Raw genomic sequence first — 13,113 nt, 5'->3', positions numbered from 1 at the left:
AACCACCAGNTTCAGCCCCATCGCGTCAAAACCCGGCTCCGCGGGGCGTGACGATTTCGGCGCCGCGCGCGCGTATCAATCGCTTGGTTTACGGCATGTTGCCCGGCAGATCTCGAAAGGTTTCTCGACGCGTGAGAGAAGAATCCTCATCAGGACCTCATCGGTCACTTCAAGTCGTGATAAATAATAGCGGTACAGCTAATCTTCGATTAGCCAGGAAAGTAGCGCTCAAAGGGGAGAGAGAGAATGAGCTGCTATTATTGCAGCCCAGTCGATACTCGCTCCTTATGCTCTTATCTGGCCGGCGCTGCTATAGCAGCCCGCCGGTGGGATTTTTCTGAGAAGGGGGGCATAGTGTAGGTCCGAGCGACGGCGGCCATGCTTATATCCAACCCAGTCCCGCCGGTCCGGGAGCTGCATGGGCGCCCGTTCATTGAACAGGCCGCGGTGGGAGCCTTCCGCTGGAGGCGTTTCTGGCGGCGGCCGTGGGCTTCACGGAAAACCCGCCTGCCCGCGGCACCTTCCCAGGGGTGCTGCAAAGGCTAGCCTTTGAGACTCTCGGATATTTCGTGGGGACCTGCCCCTAGACGTGAGGAAGTTTTCGCCGGGACGGCAGATGGATAACATCGGTCGGGCGGTGCACCAGTTGGTGCGTGAGAATCGTCTAGTTGTTTTCCCTGAACCGAAAAAGCGAAAGTCCGGGACGCCGACGCGCGGATGCCCTGTCGTGTGGAGCGCCCGCCAATCGAGGGCGCCGGGACTCCAGTTTCTGAGTTGGAGTGTAGTGTATTGCAAGTCTTCAATTGCCCTATTAATGATATGGGGAGATAAGTGACATTCATTGCCATGACACCATGACACCACGCTGAAGCTTCCGCGCTCAGTGCAGTCCTTCCATTTAGAAGTCTATTTCCGTCCATTTGGCCTTTCGAAGCTCCAACTAGCTCGAAGTAAAATAGGCAAGGTGAGTCCCCCCAAGGGGAAGCAGAGCTCGATTGATTGTAAATGCCAGGAATGGAGGCCACGGACCGCGCTTGGACGGCGCAGCCACCTCCGCCAGCGTGAGGTGGGCTTCTCCCGTGCCAAAGGAGAGTGGTGGTTGGGCTTGAAAAATTGCCTTACGGCGGTACTACATGTTTCCCGTACACGCACCTACCTCAATCGCTACGACGGTACCGAGCACAAAGACGTGAACAGCAACATTCTTGATTACAGTTCCAACGACTGGTTCGAGTTCGACGATGGGTTTTAGACGATCCTCGTCATCTGAGGACGAGATTGTGATAAAACGCGAAAAGCCCGAAGAGAAACCGAAAAAGCGAAAGTGGCATATGAAGATGATTCGAGCGATAGTGACGGCGAAAGCAGGTGGTTCCGCAGAGTGCCGTGCTATCCTTGAGTTTCTACTAGGCATTCTCGGTGGTAGTCCTCACAAGACACCTCCCCTGATCAAAGTGGCATTATTTCAAATAGCCCTTAGCAGACCATTGTGTGTCGCCTTGAGATTTTGAATGGTGAACATGAGAGACACAGCGATCGCTCCTGTCATTTCAGGATCGCAGAGGTCATTATTTCCGGAGTACGTGCGACCTCCGGAGGAAGAGCTTAACGCTCGCTTAGACGACGTAGCGACGGGGACGGCTGAAGGATCTTGGCGGCAGCTCCTTGTGAGGCGCCCGCGGTGGCTGTGTGGTTTTAAATGAATTCGTGTATGAGGCACCCTTCAAGTCCCTTCAAGACTTGCCATTGCGGTTCATGCGATTTCTGTTTGTGAAGCTCGGGCGCGCTCACTCGGAGGAGATCATGTAGCTACGCCTGCTCTCCGGCTTGAGTTAGCCCGGTCTCTGAGATACAAGGTCACCGAAGATGGTACCGGGAGCGCAATATCGGGTGGGTCCCCCTTGATAATTTGTTTGCCATGCGGTAGAATCTCAACCGCTTGCCGGCCTTGCCACGTCTCTGCAGGTATTTGTTTGCTGCCGGGAAGGGCGCGTGAAATACCGTGCGTCCTGCTAGTGCACGCGAGAGCAACTCCCTTGATCAACCGTTGTTCCTCTTTTTGTGGATGAAACCAAGTTGACGGTGGGACGCTTACTGGCGAGGCGGGCCCACGCCGTATACTTGGTGGAGCGTACGTCATTGCCAAGAATTCCAGAATCCAACTTTCAATGAGCAGTCGAAGAAGTTGGCACTGCCACTACCGAGCTTACATTTCGAGATGTCTGCTTGAACGCAGAGCGGATGAAGTTGCGCCCGATTTTCAGCGTACCACAACAATGTCGCATCGAGTAGCTGATGCCGAACAAATATCATATCGATACCCGCGCACATTGTAGGCACGTGCCCAAAATTAGAAAGGTATCGTATATGCTCCAACCCAGCATTCTCGATGCTAATTATATCAATGGTTGTCCTATTCCAGTCGACGCCCTGAAGAGCTTGCAGCTCGTGCCCCTCGATGTCCAATGATAGATACGAGATACGAGCTTTGGGTGCGGGATTGCTTACCTTAAAAAATGGCGGTGTTGAATGATGGTCGAGAACATTCTGCAACGTTGTGCAGCGCATAATTACATTTTGTAAATTGCGAGTAACGATGTGTCCCAGATAAAAATTGTTCATGAATTCAACCTCGCGGCTGTTGTTCGAGACACATTTCTCGGTGAGAGCACAGGAGCGTGTCGCCACGATACCTGCACCATACATCTGGTTCGGCTCTACACAGATTCCTGTCCAACCAAAACAAGCATCAAGTAGATATGTGTTTGATCCTCTTCGGGCATCATTTGCGGCAAGATCTATATATGAAAATGGCTCTTGAATACCCTTATTCAATGCGTGAGTCAAGCTTAGGACAATCAGATCTTGACCGAACTGCGAATGCGATATAGCACGCTTAAATATGTGGGTCCAGCCCGCTGGGAAGGAAGAGCGGTTGTGCATCCAATGTCGCACTAAACCGCATCCACTCCAGCGGTTCATCGCAGCTGCGCTAATGATACTCTGGGCCAGTTTGAAGCCAATCCCAACACGTAGCATTTTGGTTTCTTAGCCTCTACGGTTTTCTTTTGTTCTCATCGTCGTCAAGGATACTTGGATTCTTGCAGGTTACACTGGCCGGAGGTGTCCTGGGGGGGCTGGGACTGTGCCCACAAAAGGCCGTCTTGGCCGTCACCGGCGGCCGTGGAGCTTTAGCTAAGCTATTATTGTAGTCTATGCCCGAATAGACCGCCGCACGTCCTGATTCGCCGGAGCTTGCGGCAAACCGGGACATCGATTGAACGAGATGAGCACGCGCAGCAGAAAGTATCGAGTCGAGTGTGAGGGTCCCTCTGCAGAAATCCCGTCGAGGGCTATTGATGCGCATGATGGTGGGCACGTCGACGAGGTTAAGCAGGAGTTACACATTGAGAAATTCTACGAGTCACTCGGGCCCGTGGGCGTCCTCTTTCCTCTCGTCTTCCTAGGTGTCGCCGCGATCCTGTTCGGCCTCGCCGCGAATGCGATCGCGCTTTACCTTTTGAGCAGGAACCGCAGGTTTGCTTTGCGGCGTCACTTCTCGCCTCCTCGGTCAGATCCGACTCAGGTCTCGATGGCGGGACAAGATCATGTCCTCGTGGAAATCGGCCGGAGTGGACGCGTACACGGACATGTGGGCCGGATACCTCCCGCTCGGGGCGGACAAGAACATGCCGAATTCCGACTACGACTATTTGCACTCGGATAACTACCGATATCAGGGCCGTTGGCTCGCGTACGATCACGAGCATGCGGCAGTCCTGGTCGCCGCCGCGCTCTACTTTGCGCTGGGCTTCTGGAGCTTGGGCGTCGTTTGGCAGATGACGCGGGGTTGGAAGCGTTTCTATGGCCTCGAGCGGGCCAAAATTAAGAAATTCCAATGCGACGCCATGTGTCGCACGGTGTTCGTCAAGGGCCTGGAGGTAATCGGTCCAAATGCGGTAGAGTTTGGAACGCTCGTCGCGGTAGTCGGCTTGTCGGCCTTCGCCGGTCGGGGGTCCGGCCCCTCGGGGATCCTCGGCATCGCTGCGAGTGGAATTGTCGTCGTCATGGTCTTCCTAAGCAAGCGCTCGATTGTCACGTTGATCATCGTTTTCGAGATTCTCGAAATCGCCGTACAGACGTACCAGGTTGTGCGCTGGAGCGGCCTGGACCCCATCGAGCTCTGGATGCGCGGCCGAGACTCGGAAGAGTACCATGTCATCGTAGCCAACGCCGCGATGCGAGGGGATGAAGGGCTCGCAATCATGATCCTGGCGCGGCGCGGCGTTTTCTGACCACACGAGCGTTTTGAAAGAAAACTGGCCGTAGGTATGGCTTCTCATAATCAACTGCTGCTTGACCGCGTCGCTGCTCGTGTTCCGTGGATTTTCGCTCAGGCAGGTGATCCTTGACGCGGTTCTCGAGCTCGCGTACGCGTTCTGGGCCCTCTCCGTGGCGCACATGGAAAGCGCGAGGAACGCGAGAGTCCTCGGGGATCATCTGCCGCCGATCCTCGTGTCCAACTCCGTGGCCGACATCTTTCTCGACGTCTTCCCGTTCATCCCTTTCTTGCTCCATTTCCCGATCGGGGCAAAAGAGGGCGTCGCGTACCGCCGGAATCACCTCGCGAAAATCGCCGCCGGCGCTCCCTCGTCTCCCGACGCAAACGACGAGGAATCGGGCTGTCTCGAGTCCTCGAGCAAGGATGAAGCAGTCGCTCCCGAGCGCGGTGCGACTAATTGGGGGGGCGAACCGGAGCCTGACGCGGCGAACCCTCTGGTTTCGTACAAAGAAAGCAAGGAGAACGCACCTGAACCCGACACGGACAGGCCGCTGTTCGATGCGCCTTCGAGCAAGGCTGACATGGATAGCCCACTATTTGTCGCGATCCCAAGCAAAGATGACTCGAGCAAGGCGGCAAATCTGTCCTCAAGCAAGGACGGCGTATTGGAGCGTGACGTGGAGAATGCTAGCGTCCCGAAGCCGTCTACCCCCGAGCTAGATATCGACACTACGGACGCGGCTTCGCAGATTAACGACGCCGAGACCGCGGACGTCCCTCGGGTCGAGGCCGCGAACGGTGGCACCTCCGACATACGCAACGAGGTCGCCAGCTCGACCACCGACTTCGGAGGCAAGCAGGAAACATCCATCACATCGCGCAGGAGCATTTTTGCCCTCGGCGTCGTATGGGTCCTCAGCCTCGCCACGGGTATCGCGGTGACGGCGCTCGTTGCATCGGCCTCCGAAGAAGATGACGGATACGAGCTCGTCAGCGATATCTGCAAGACGATTGCCTTCGACTGGACGTTCCCCAAAGGGCACGAAGGTTCGACGAGCGAATTCGGTTGCGCCGAGGGCGCCAATATGGAAAGAGGGGATTGTCAGGAGTGCAAAAGCGGTGTTCGTGGCATTTGCCCGTTGTGGGAGGCTCAGATTTGGAGAGAGCAGGGTATCGGCGCGAGCCTGCACAGCGACGCGATTCACACGCTCTGGGGGACGGTCGTCTGCGCCCAGAGCACGCTCCAGAGCCGCCATCGCAACTGGGATGAAGTGCCCCAATACCTCACGAGTCGCTTCTATAACACGCGCGAACTGGATCTCACGGGCTCGCGCGTGCGGGACGTGGGCGACTTGGTCGAGCGCTTCGTTCTGCTCGAATCGCTCGCAGCGCCGGAGAACGAGCTGGCGGTCCTGCCCGATTCCCTCGGGGATTTGAGGCACTTGGAAAGCCTCGACGTGAGCGGGAACCATTTGCAGGAGCTCCCGGATAGCCTGCTCAAATTGACCGACCTCTTGAAGCTCCACGCGACGGGGAACGACCTGACCGCCGTTCCCGACTTGGGACCACTCACAAAGCTCTTGGACCTCGACTTGTCGATGAATCAGATTCCTGACCAGCCAGAATGGCTCGACAAGCTGACATCTTTGAAAACCCTGGATTTATCCCGCAATCTCATCGACGGAAGGTTGACGTCGGCCGTCTGCGCGCTCGCGGAGCTGGAAACGCTCAAGCTCCGGCGCAACCTCCTCGACGGGTTGCCGGATTGTATGGGAGATCTCATCAGCCTCGATGATCTTGATCTGGCATATAACGAGCTCGTGGATGTCGGTCCCGGCACGAGCGCGGCCGGAGCGCTCGGATGGACCCGATACCCGTCGATCACGTTGTTCCTGGATTACAACAATCTCAAGGTGCTGCCCGAGCTACGGTCGGACCAGGTTGGTACGGAGGACTGGAATTGCCCCATGTACATCAGTGTTCGGGGGAACTATCTCAAGGCGCTGCCGGAAACGTGGGGCCTCGCGAAATGGCACAGACTCTACCACCTCCACGTCTCCGACAACAAGCTCAAGACGCTCCCCGCCAGTTTTAGCGCGGCGCTCATCGTACTCGGGTCTGAAAATAACAAGCTTTCCGAATACCCGCCGATGCTTACCAGTCAAAAGGCGTGCGAATATTTTGGGTTCCGCATGCGAGAAGTCGAATTCGATTACGACGAGAGCAATAAAGTGATGAGAAACATCCTTTTTACATCGACCGAAGAAGACGCCACATTCAATCCAGCGCAGCGCGCTGTTACGAACATTTTCCTGAGAAACAACAAAATAACGTCGCTGCCGACCACCTTCGGACCTCGCGTCAACGAATCGAGTTCCGCGACGATGGAGCTGGACCTCGCGTACAACAGGATCGAGACCGTTTCCGAGGCCATCGGTGAGCTAGAACATCTCAGAAAGTTGGACTTGCAGTACAATTCGATTAGTACGATCAGCGAGGACATCGCGTACGCGAGATCCATCGAGAAGCTCAAGCTCGCGGGCAATCAGCTTCTAGATCTCCCGGAGGGCGTCGGGCGCAAAAGACGCTACGATAACACCCCCGTGGCTAACCCGCTCCAGGGCCTCTGGCTCGAGGTCAATTCCGTCTCCGAGCTCCCCCCGAGTCTCCTAAACGCCTCCGAGCTCGAAGAAGTTCACCTCTACGCGAACAAGTGCTGCGACGGGGAGACGCCGGATCTCCCCGAGGCCTTCGACGGCCTGGTTGGAGCCGGGGTCGTCACGTGCTGTCTCGAAGAATTGGCGGGCGGCGACGGACGCGGCGAAAAGGGGTGCTTGATGAACCCGTCGAGCCAACCGACGTCGTCGGCGGCGCCGACGTCCACCCGAGCGCCCACTTTGGTACCGACTCCGCACGTGCCCCCCGCGCCGACCGTTGCGTGCGTGGACGATCCCGATGCCACGTGGTTCGGCTTTGGATGCGCGGATATAGCCTTCATCTTGGCGACGGGCGGGCACGACACCTGCGAAGACGCCAAAAACGGCCAGTTCGCCGGCGTCGTGGATGTGGATGAGGTCATCGCCACCTGCCCCGTCACGTGCGATAGCTGTCGGGGAAATCAGCCGGTCGTTTGAGTAGCAGCGCGGCCTCGTAGATGAGCTCGAGCTCCGCACTCGCGGCGCACGCGCGCGCCGCGGCGTCGCCGCCGTCCGCGACACCCCCGGAGACGCCCGTCGCCGGCGACAGCGCCGACACGCGCTCAAGGCTCGTGTCGTCATCCAGGATCTGTGCGAGCGCGCGTAGGTCTCGGCGCTCACGACGACGCGCACGCGCGCCAGCAGCCCGCAGAGCGCGTCGGCGAGGGCGACGAGGGGCAGGGCGTCGCCTAAAGACCCCAGGGCGACGAGCAGCACACAAGATTCCTTGCCGCTCTGGAGGTCCGGCTTCTCGACGAGCCCGGCCATAGCTCTTCCGCAGGCTCGGGCGCTAGTTAGCAATATGGTGTATTCAACTGAAGTAGGGAGAATCTTCTACTATTAGAGAGGTTCAGTTTTTTTGGATGATGTTTTGGATGTTGTTTTGGACATTCAACATCCAAAGTGAACGTCATCATCGTGTTTGGCGGTCGTCCAAAGCTTGTTTGGACCATGGTTTTTGGACGTGCCAAAGCGTGTTTGGACATCGAAGGGAGATTTTTAGAAACTCGCGGACGGGGCTCGGGAACCCAGCGTGTGGCAGGGGCCGCCACCGCCCCCCGCCGGCGAAGCTCCCCCGCGCCGTGGGATCGACATTCGGTGCGCGCGGCGCGTCATGGAGGCTGCGTGCGGGGGCGGGGGGCGGGGGCGGGGCAGCCCGTGAGGAGGCCTTGGCGGCCCGGGGCGTGACGCAGCTGGAGGCGATGGAACGAGTCGACACGGGGATGGCGTGGGGTAACCTCCTCGCGTCCCTGGAGCTGGGGCTGCCAAAAACCTTCGCGGTGTCGGGCTGCCGCGGCGCCCGAGCCGCGACCAGACGAAATCGACGATTTCGAGTCTCGCTGCCCAACCCTTCGAACCAGACGACCCCTCGGTGACGACAAACGATCCGTGGTGCTGCGTGGGCTCGAAAACAGCTTTAAGAGGTCGGGGGAGTCGAGCGCGCCCCATTTCGCTCCCTGTAACCGCCCGTCTGAGTCCCTACCGAATCGCCTAGATGTCTTGTTTTCACCGGCGCGTCATCCGTGCGCATTCGGTCCATACAGCTGCTGAGATCGTTGCCCATCTCGGCGTATTCGCGGAGTTGAGGGGCTGCGAAGACGACCATAGCATCATTCGGCGCATCCGAGCGCCCGGCGTCCTGCGGAGTAGAGATCCGTGCTCGGCACCTTCAACAGTCGGCAATGTCCACTGGCGTAAAGATCTCTAGCTGCTCCAGCGCACTGGGAAGCCGATCCGATGGGCAGCGCCCGACTTTGACGGCCGCGTTCGGCGGCTCGGTCCGCCGGGCGCCCCGGCGGCCTTCGAGCCCGCGCCGCGCCGGCGGGCGATCTTCGACGCGCCGCTCTCGATCTCGAGAGACGAGCACGATTTCGGGGCGAACGGGGCCTCTGGATCCGGGCCATTTCGACGCGTCGAGGGGCGATATGTCGGTCCTGGGGCATCGATCGATCCGCGGCGCTCGGGGAATCGCGAAGGGACAGTGCCGCGATGAGATTCCCCGCGTGCCGCGGATTGCTCATGTCCGAGATTACGCGCGCGCGCGTGGCAGCCCCGGCGGCGCGCGTCGAACGCTCCGAGTGGTCGTGGCGGTCAGCGCCGGGCCCAGAGGACGATCTACGCGGCTGGGGCACTCGAGGGGTGTCTGCGAGGGTCTCGAAGCGGTCGCGGGTGTCCCCAATGCGCGTTTCTCGGGTCGTTGACCAGGTTTGAGCCGCGGCGCGCGTCGTGCTCGGCAGCCCGTCCACAGCCGAGTTTCGGCATGGATGGCTGCTTTTCAGCTTTGGTCCTCCAAAGGACATGTTGGACGGACCCCTGATGCGCTGGGGTCCAGCGGGAGGGTCGCCAGGGGGTGTTTTGGCGCCCACCATAATCACTGTTCATGACTACTCAGAAAGTCCATTCGATCAATGGTCTATCGGTTGACTCATGAACTGTTTAAGCACAGTTGATTCGACTGAGCGGAGGGGGACGTCTAGCGGGGCCAGGGCGAGGTCTGAAAGACCTGCCGTCGGCCCGGGGGCGGCGGCGCCCCCCTTGGCTCTCCCCCACCGACGAGTGCGCCCGTAGATGTCACATGCGCCGGTGTTTTAAGTCGACGCCCGCGCGAGGCGCGCGGGACTGGACAGCGCGCGCCAGGTCTTCGGCGAAGGCGTAGGTACGGCAGATGATGTCGCCGGGGAAGGTCTGCTTGGGCTCGGCGTAGCCCACGCCGCAGAGGCTGACGCCGTGGGTCTCGGCCGTGCACGCGGTTGCCCTGAAAGCCCGCCGCGGGGCGGCGAGCGATTCGGGCGCCGCGGAGAGTCTCGAGCCAGCGCGCCTCCATGGAGCGCGGCACGGTCATGCGCCCCCCTCGAACGCGGAAGTCGGCGGCCTCGCGGGTCCGAACCCAGAGATGCCAGGGGGCGCCGAACCAGCGTGCTCGTGTACGACCTGAAGTCGCCGCCGCCAACCGACACTGGATGGGACGGGAGCCCGAATGCGCCGCCGTCAAGCCGTGCACGGACAACGTCGCGCCGGACTCCCAGACGAGCAGCGGGCCCGCCATGGTCGGGCCGGGGGGGCAGCGACGACGGCGGCTTCATGCTTCATGCTTCACGAGCGGCTGGGCTGCTCCCTGGTGTACTATTTTTTACGCCAGTGGTCTATTCCAAAGATCATCCAAAGCAAAACTGAACCTCTCTATTGTAGATGACTACTAAGTCTTGTAGAAGTCTAACCTCTAGCTTCGGCGCCACTGAACACGCTACTATTGAGCGAAGATGAGTGGACGTAAGCTCGCTCGAGGTATCGCGGGCCTCGGCGTTGTCATCGGAGGGTTGGGCATGGCCTACGGCTTCACGCGAGGACGTGTGCGCCGCGCGAAAGGAAGCGACGCAAAAACGGGAAGAAAGCGCCGATGCGCCGAGCAAACCATGCCGCGAAAATCGATTCGCATCGCGGAAGAAGCGGCGAACAAGCTCTTGGCGTTTGGTACGAAGCAATGGACGAAGGAACTCGCGGGAAAATGGTTCACGGATCAAGATGGTCTGCGCAAGGCTATCGCGAAGGTGCGCTACCAAAGGACGTCGTCGGAGTGGGTCGTGGACGCCGGGGACGCCCCGTGTCCGCTGTACACGGTCCTGGAGCTCGCCGAAGACGAGGAATGGTACAAAGAAGCGTACGGCGTCTTCAACAAGAAGAAATTCGGGTCGGGGGAGGCGCCGGGCGAAGGCGACCGCGTCACCAAGTTCTTCTACGACGGAGAAGCGTACGACGGCACCGTCGCCGAGGTCACGGTCGGGGACGTGCAGCGCCGACCGGGAGAGAAGGCGCGACGCATGAAGCTGTGGGACGTCGCTTTCGACGACGGAGATCGCGCCGGCCTTTCCGAGATCGAGGCCATCGCGGCGAGGCGAGCGTTCTCGCGGCGGAATCGAGCGCCGGCTCGGTGAGCCGACGCATCGCGCTTCGGCCGCCGCGAGCTGTCAAGCGGATGGCGGTTTCCTGCGCGTGGGAAGACATGGCGAACTAGACCGATTCTCCCTAAATCCATTTAAGAAGCATGGGCGTGGACCGGCGCTCATTCGCTTGCAAGCCGCCACGCCCTTCGAGCGGACGCGCCGTCGGCCTCTTAGGGCTTCCCCAAGATCTCTTTGAATGGTGATATACGACCAATGAAAAACGAGTTCATTTGGACGCCTCCGAAGCGTCGCCGTTCGCCGCGACCGCCGCACGCGGAATCCCCAGGGAGACGCCGCCACCAAAGTCGCGTACGCTAGAAGCTACAAAGGGCCCTTTCGCCATACTAATTCAGTCGAAATTTGAAGACTTCACAAAGTTCACTATGAGTCGTGCTTTGACAAGTCGAGATTTGGTCCTGCCAAAATGTCAGGGAAAGTCAATTGACATCCAGCTGTATAATGTTCATTCACGGGAAGGTGTAATATTTGGACGGATTTCAATTTAATGTATGACTGTGCCAACTCGCGTGCGAATGTCGATCCAAGCCGAATAGCACTGCAGTGAAGTGTTCATACTTATTGACATTTGCGCAGCACTTCAACCCGCAATGGAAACAGATGGAATATTTTCGAGTAAATGTGGTTTTTGAGAGCCCAGATCCCTTTGAGGCACACTCGTCCAATCAAACATGCTGTTTCTTGTTCTCTTGCTATTACAAGATTGTTCCCCTATGAGGCAATGCCAAACTTGATGCAGGCCAGGTGACACTAGGTGTCGAAGGGTGACACTAAGTATCGAAATGGAACTAATTCCCGAAGAGAGTCGGCATTCGGGTCCGCCGCAAGTATGCTTGTCTCGCTGCGACGGCCTCGATCTCAGAAAGCTCGGCCCAATCTCCGTCGTCAAAATTGATCTCCCACAGCTTCATCCGCCGCGTCTGCCCTCCCCGCCGATACTTCACGTCCGCGCGATATATCTTGGTGACGCTGCCGTCGTGCGCTTTGCCCTTGTGGTAGAACTTGGTGACGCGGTCGCCATTCTCCGGCACCGCCCCCAGGCCAAACTTTCTTTTGTTAAAGATGCCGTACGCCTCCTTGTACCAGCTCTCGTCTTCGGCGAGCTCCAGGACCGTGTACAGCGGACATTGGACTCGCCCAGCGTGCACGACCCATTCTGACGACGCCCTTTGACGGCACACTTTCGCGATGTTGCTGCGCGTACCCTCTGGGGGTGTGAACCGTTTTCCCTTGAGTTCCGTCGTCCATTGTTNTGCGGTAAATGCCAAGAGTTTGATGGCGCCTTCTTTCATGGAAGCGGGTGCCTTGGCGCGGGTTGATCTGCGCAAGATATATTGCGCATCCTCCGCGCGTCGCCGCTTCCCGCGTCTCTCGGGCACGACGTCGTCGTTCTCAGGGTCGCCCCGAGGCTCCAGATCAGGCGCCGCGGCCTGCTGAAGCACATCTTCCCCCACCTCCGTGTCCGCGTCCAACGCGTCGCTGCCGTATTCTGATGCGTCGCAGCTGTTCAGTCCGTCCTCCGTTCGCTGCGTTCCGAGACCGAGAATGATCTCACTCATTTTTCTTTTTGCTGCTAAAGCTCGTTGGGTCTATGAATTTCAGGGCTCCACGTGCGCGTCTCAAAGTGGACACCTTCAATCTTTATTCGCTACTAGCGGCGGGAGCGTTTAATAAAAGGGAAATTTATTTACTAGAGAAATTATTATGTTGGAACCAATAAGGGTGTATATATAGTATGATGGAAACAAGCATGGTATGAAGTGGTATGATGGAACCAATCGCTAATCGTGAATATGCCAGGGTCTAAGTTCATGACATGGTACGGTTCCGTCGCTCTCTCGATATTGGTTCCATCATACATATTCACCCATAGTGTTTCCAGCATACATATGAGGATGTTGATTCCATCATGCATATTCGAGTGTATTGGTTCCATCTCGCTTTATGCGATATTAAGTATTGGTTCCACCATTATGATACATATTCAGCCATGTTGTTTCCATAAATGTATTGGTTCCATCCTTGATACTTTCTAACCCTGCTATAGTTGCGTCCCGCACTGTAATAGACGGAGAGTCATCCTGGACCTAGTGAGGCAGATCCTCTGCCAGGCAGCCCTGATTCCCAACAGCTGCCGCAGTCGTATCTGGTGGGCGAAAATCTGTAAGGGACCCCT

General features: G+C 58.1%; 2 protein-coding genes across 2 annotated transcripts in view; one reads left to right on the top strand and one right to left on the bottom strand.

Moving 5' to 3' along the window:
- Positions 1-5,673: 5,673 nt before the first annotated feature.
- On the top strand, positions 5,674-6,834 carry AURANDRAFT_12050 (hypothetical protein; the record flags this gene model as incomplete). Its single annotated transcript, XM_009043308.1, has 2 exons — positions 5,674-6,108; positions 6,283-6,834. Coding segments are annotated over 2 exons (987 nt in total), but the record flags the coding sequence as incomplete, so codon positions are not given.
- A 6,074-nt stretch (positions 6,835-12,908) lies between these two features.
- The window catches only part of AURANDRAFT_67741 (hypothetical protein), a gene marked incomplete at both ends in the record, with an annotated part of 22,837 nt that continues 22,632 nt past the window's right edge, over positions 12,909-13,113 (bottom strand). The window contains one exon of the mRNA XM_009043282.1: positions 12,909-12,975. Coding sequence (XP_009041530.1) covers positions 12,909-12,975 — 67 coding nt within the window. The remainder of the gene's footprint in view (positions 12,976-13,113) is intronic.

This window comes from Aureococcus anophagefferens, assembly GCF_000186865.1.
Source record: "Aureococcus anophagefferens unplaced genomic scaffold AURANscaffold_49, whole genome shotgun sequence".
Classification (NCBI taxonomy): Eukaryota; class Pelagophyceae; order Pelagomonadales; family Pelagomonadaceae; genus Aureococcus; species Aureococcus anophagefferens.
This window is presented reverse-complemented; position numbering and strand designations above follow the sequence as displayed.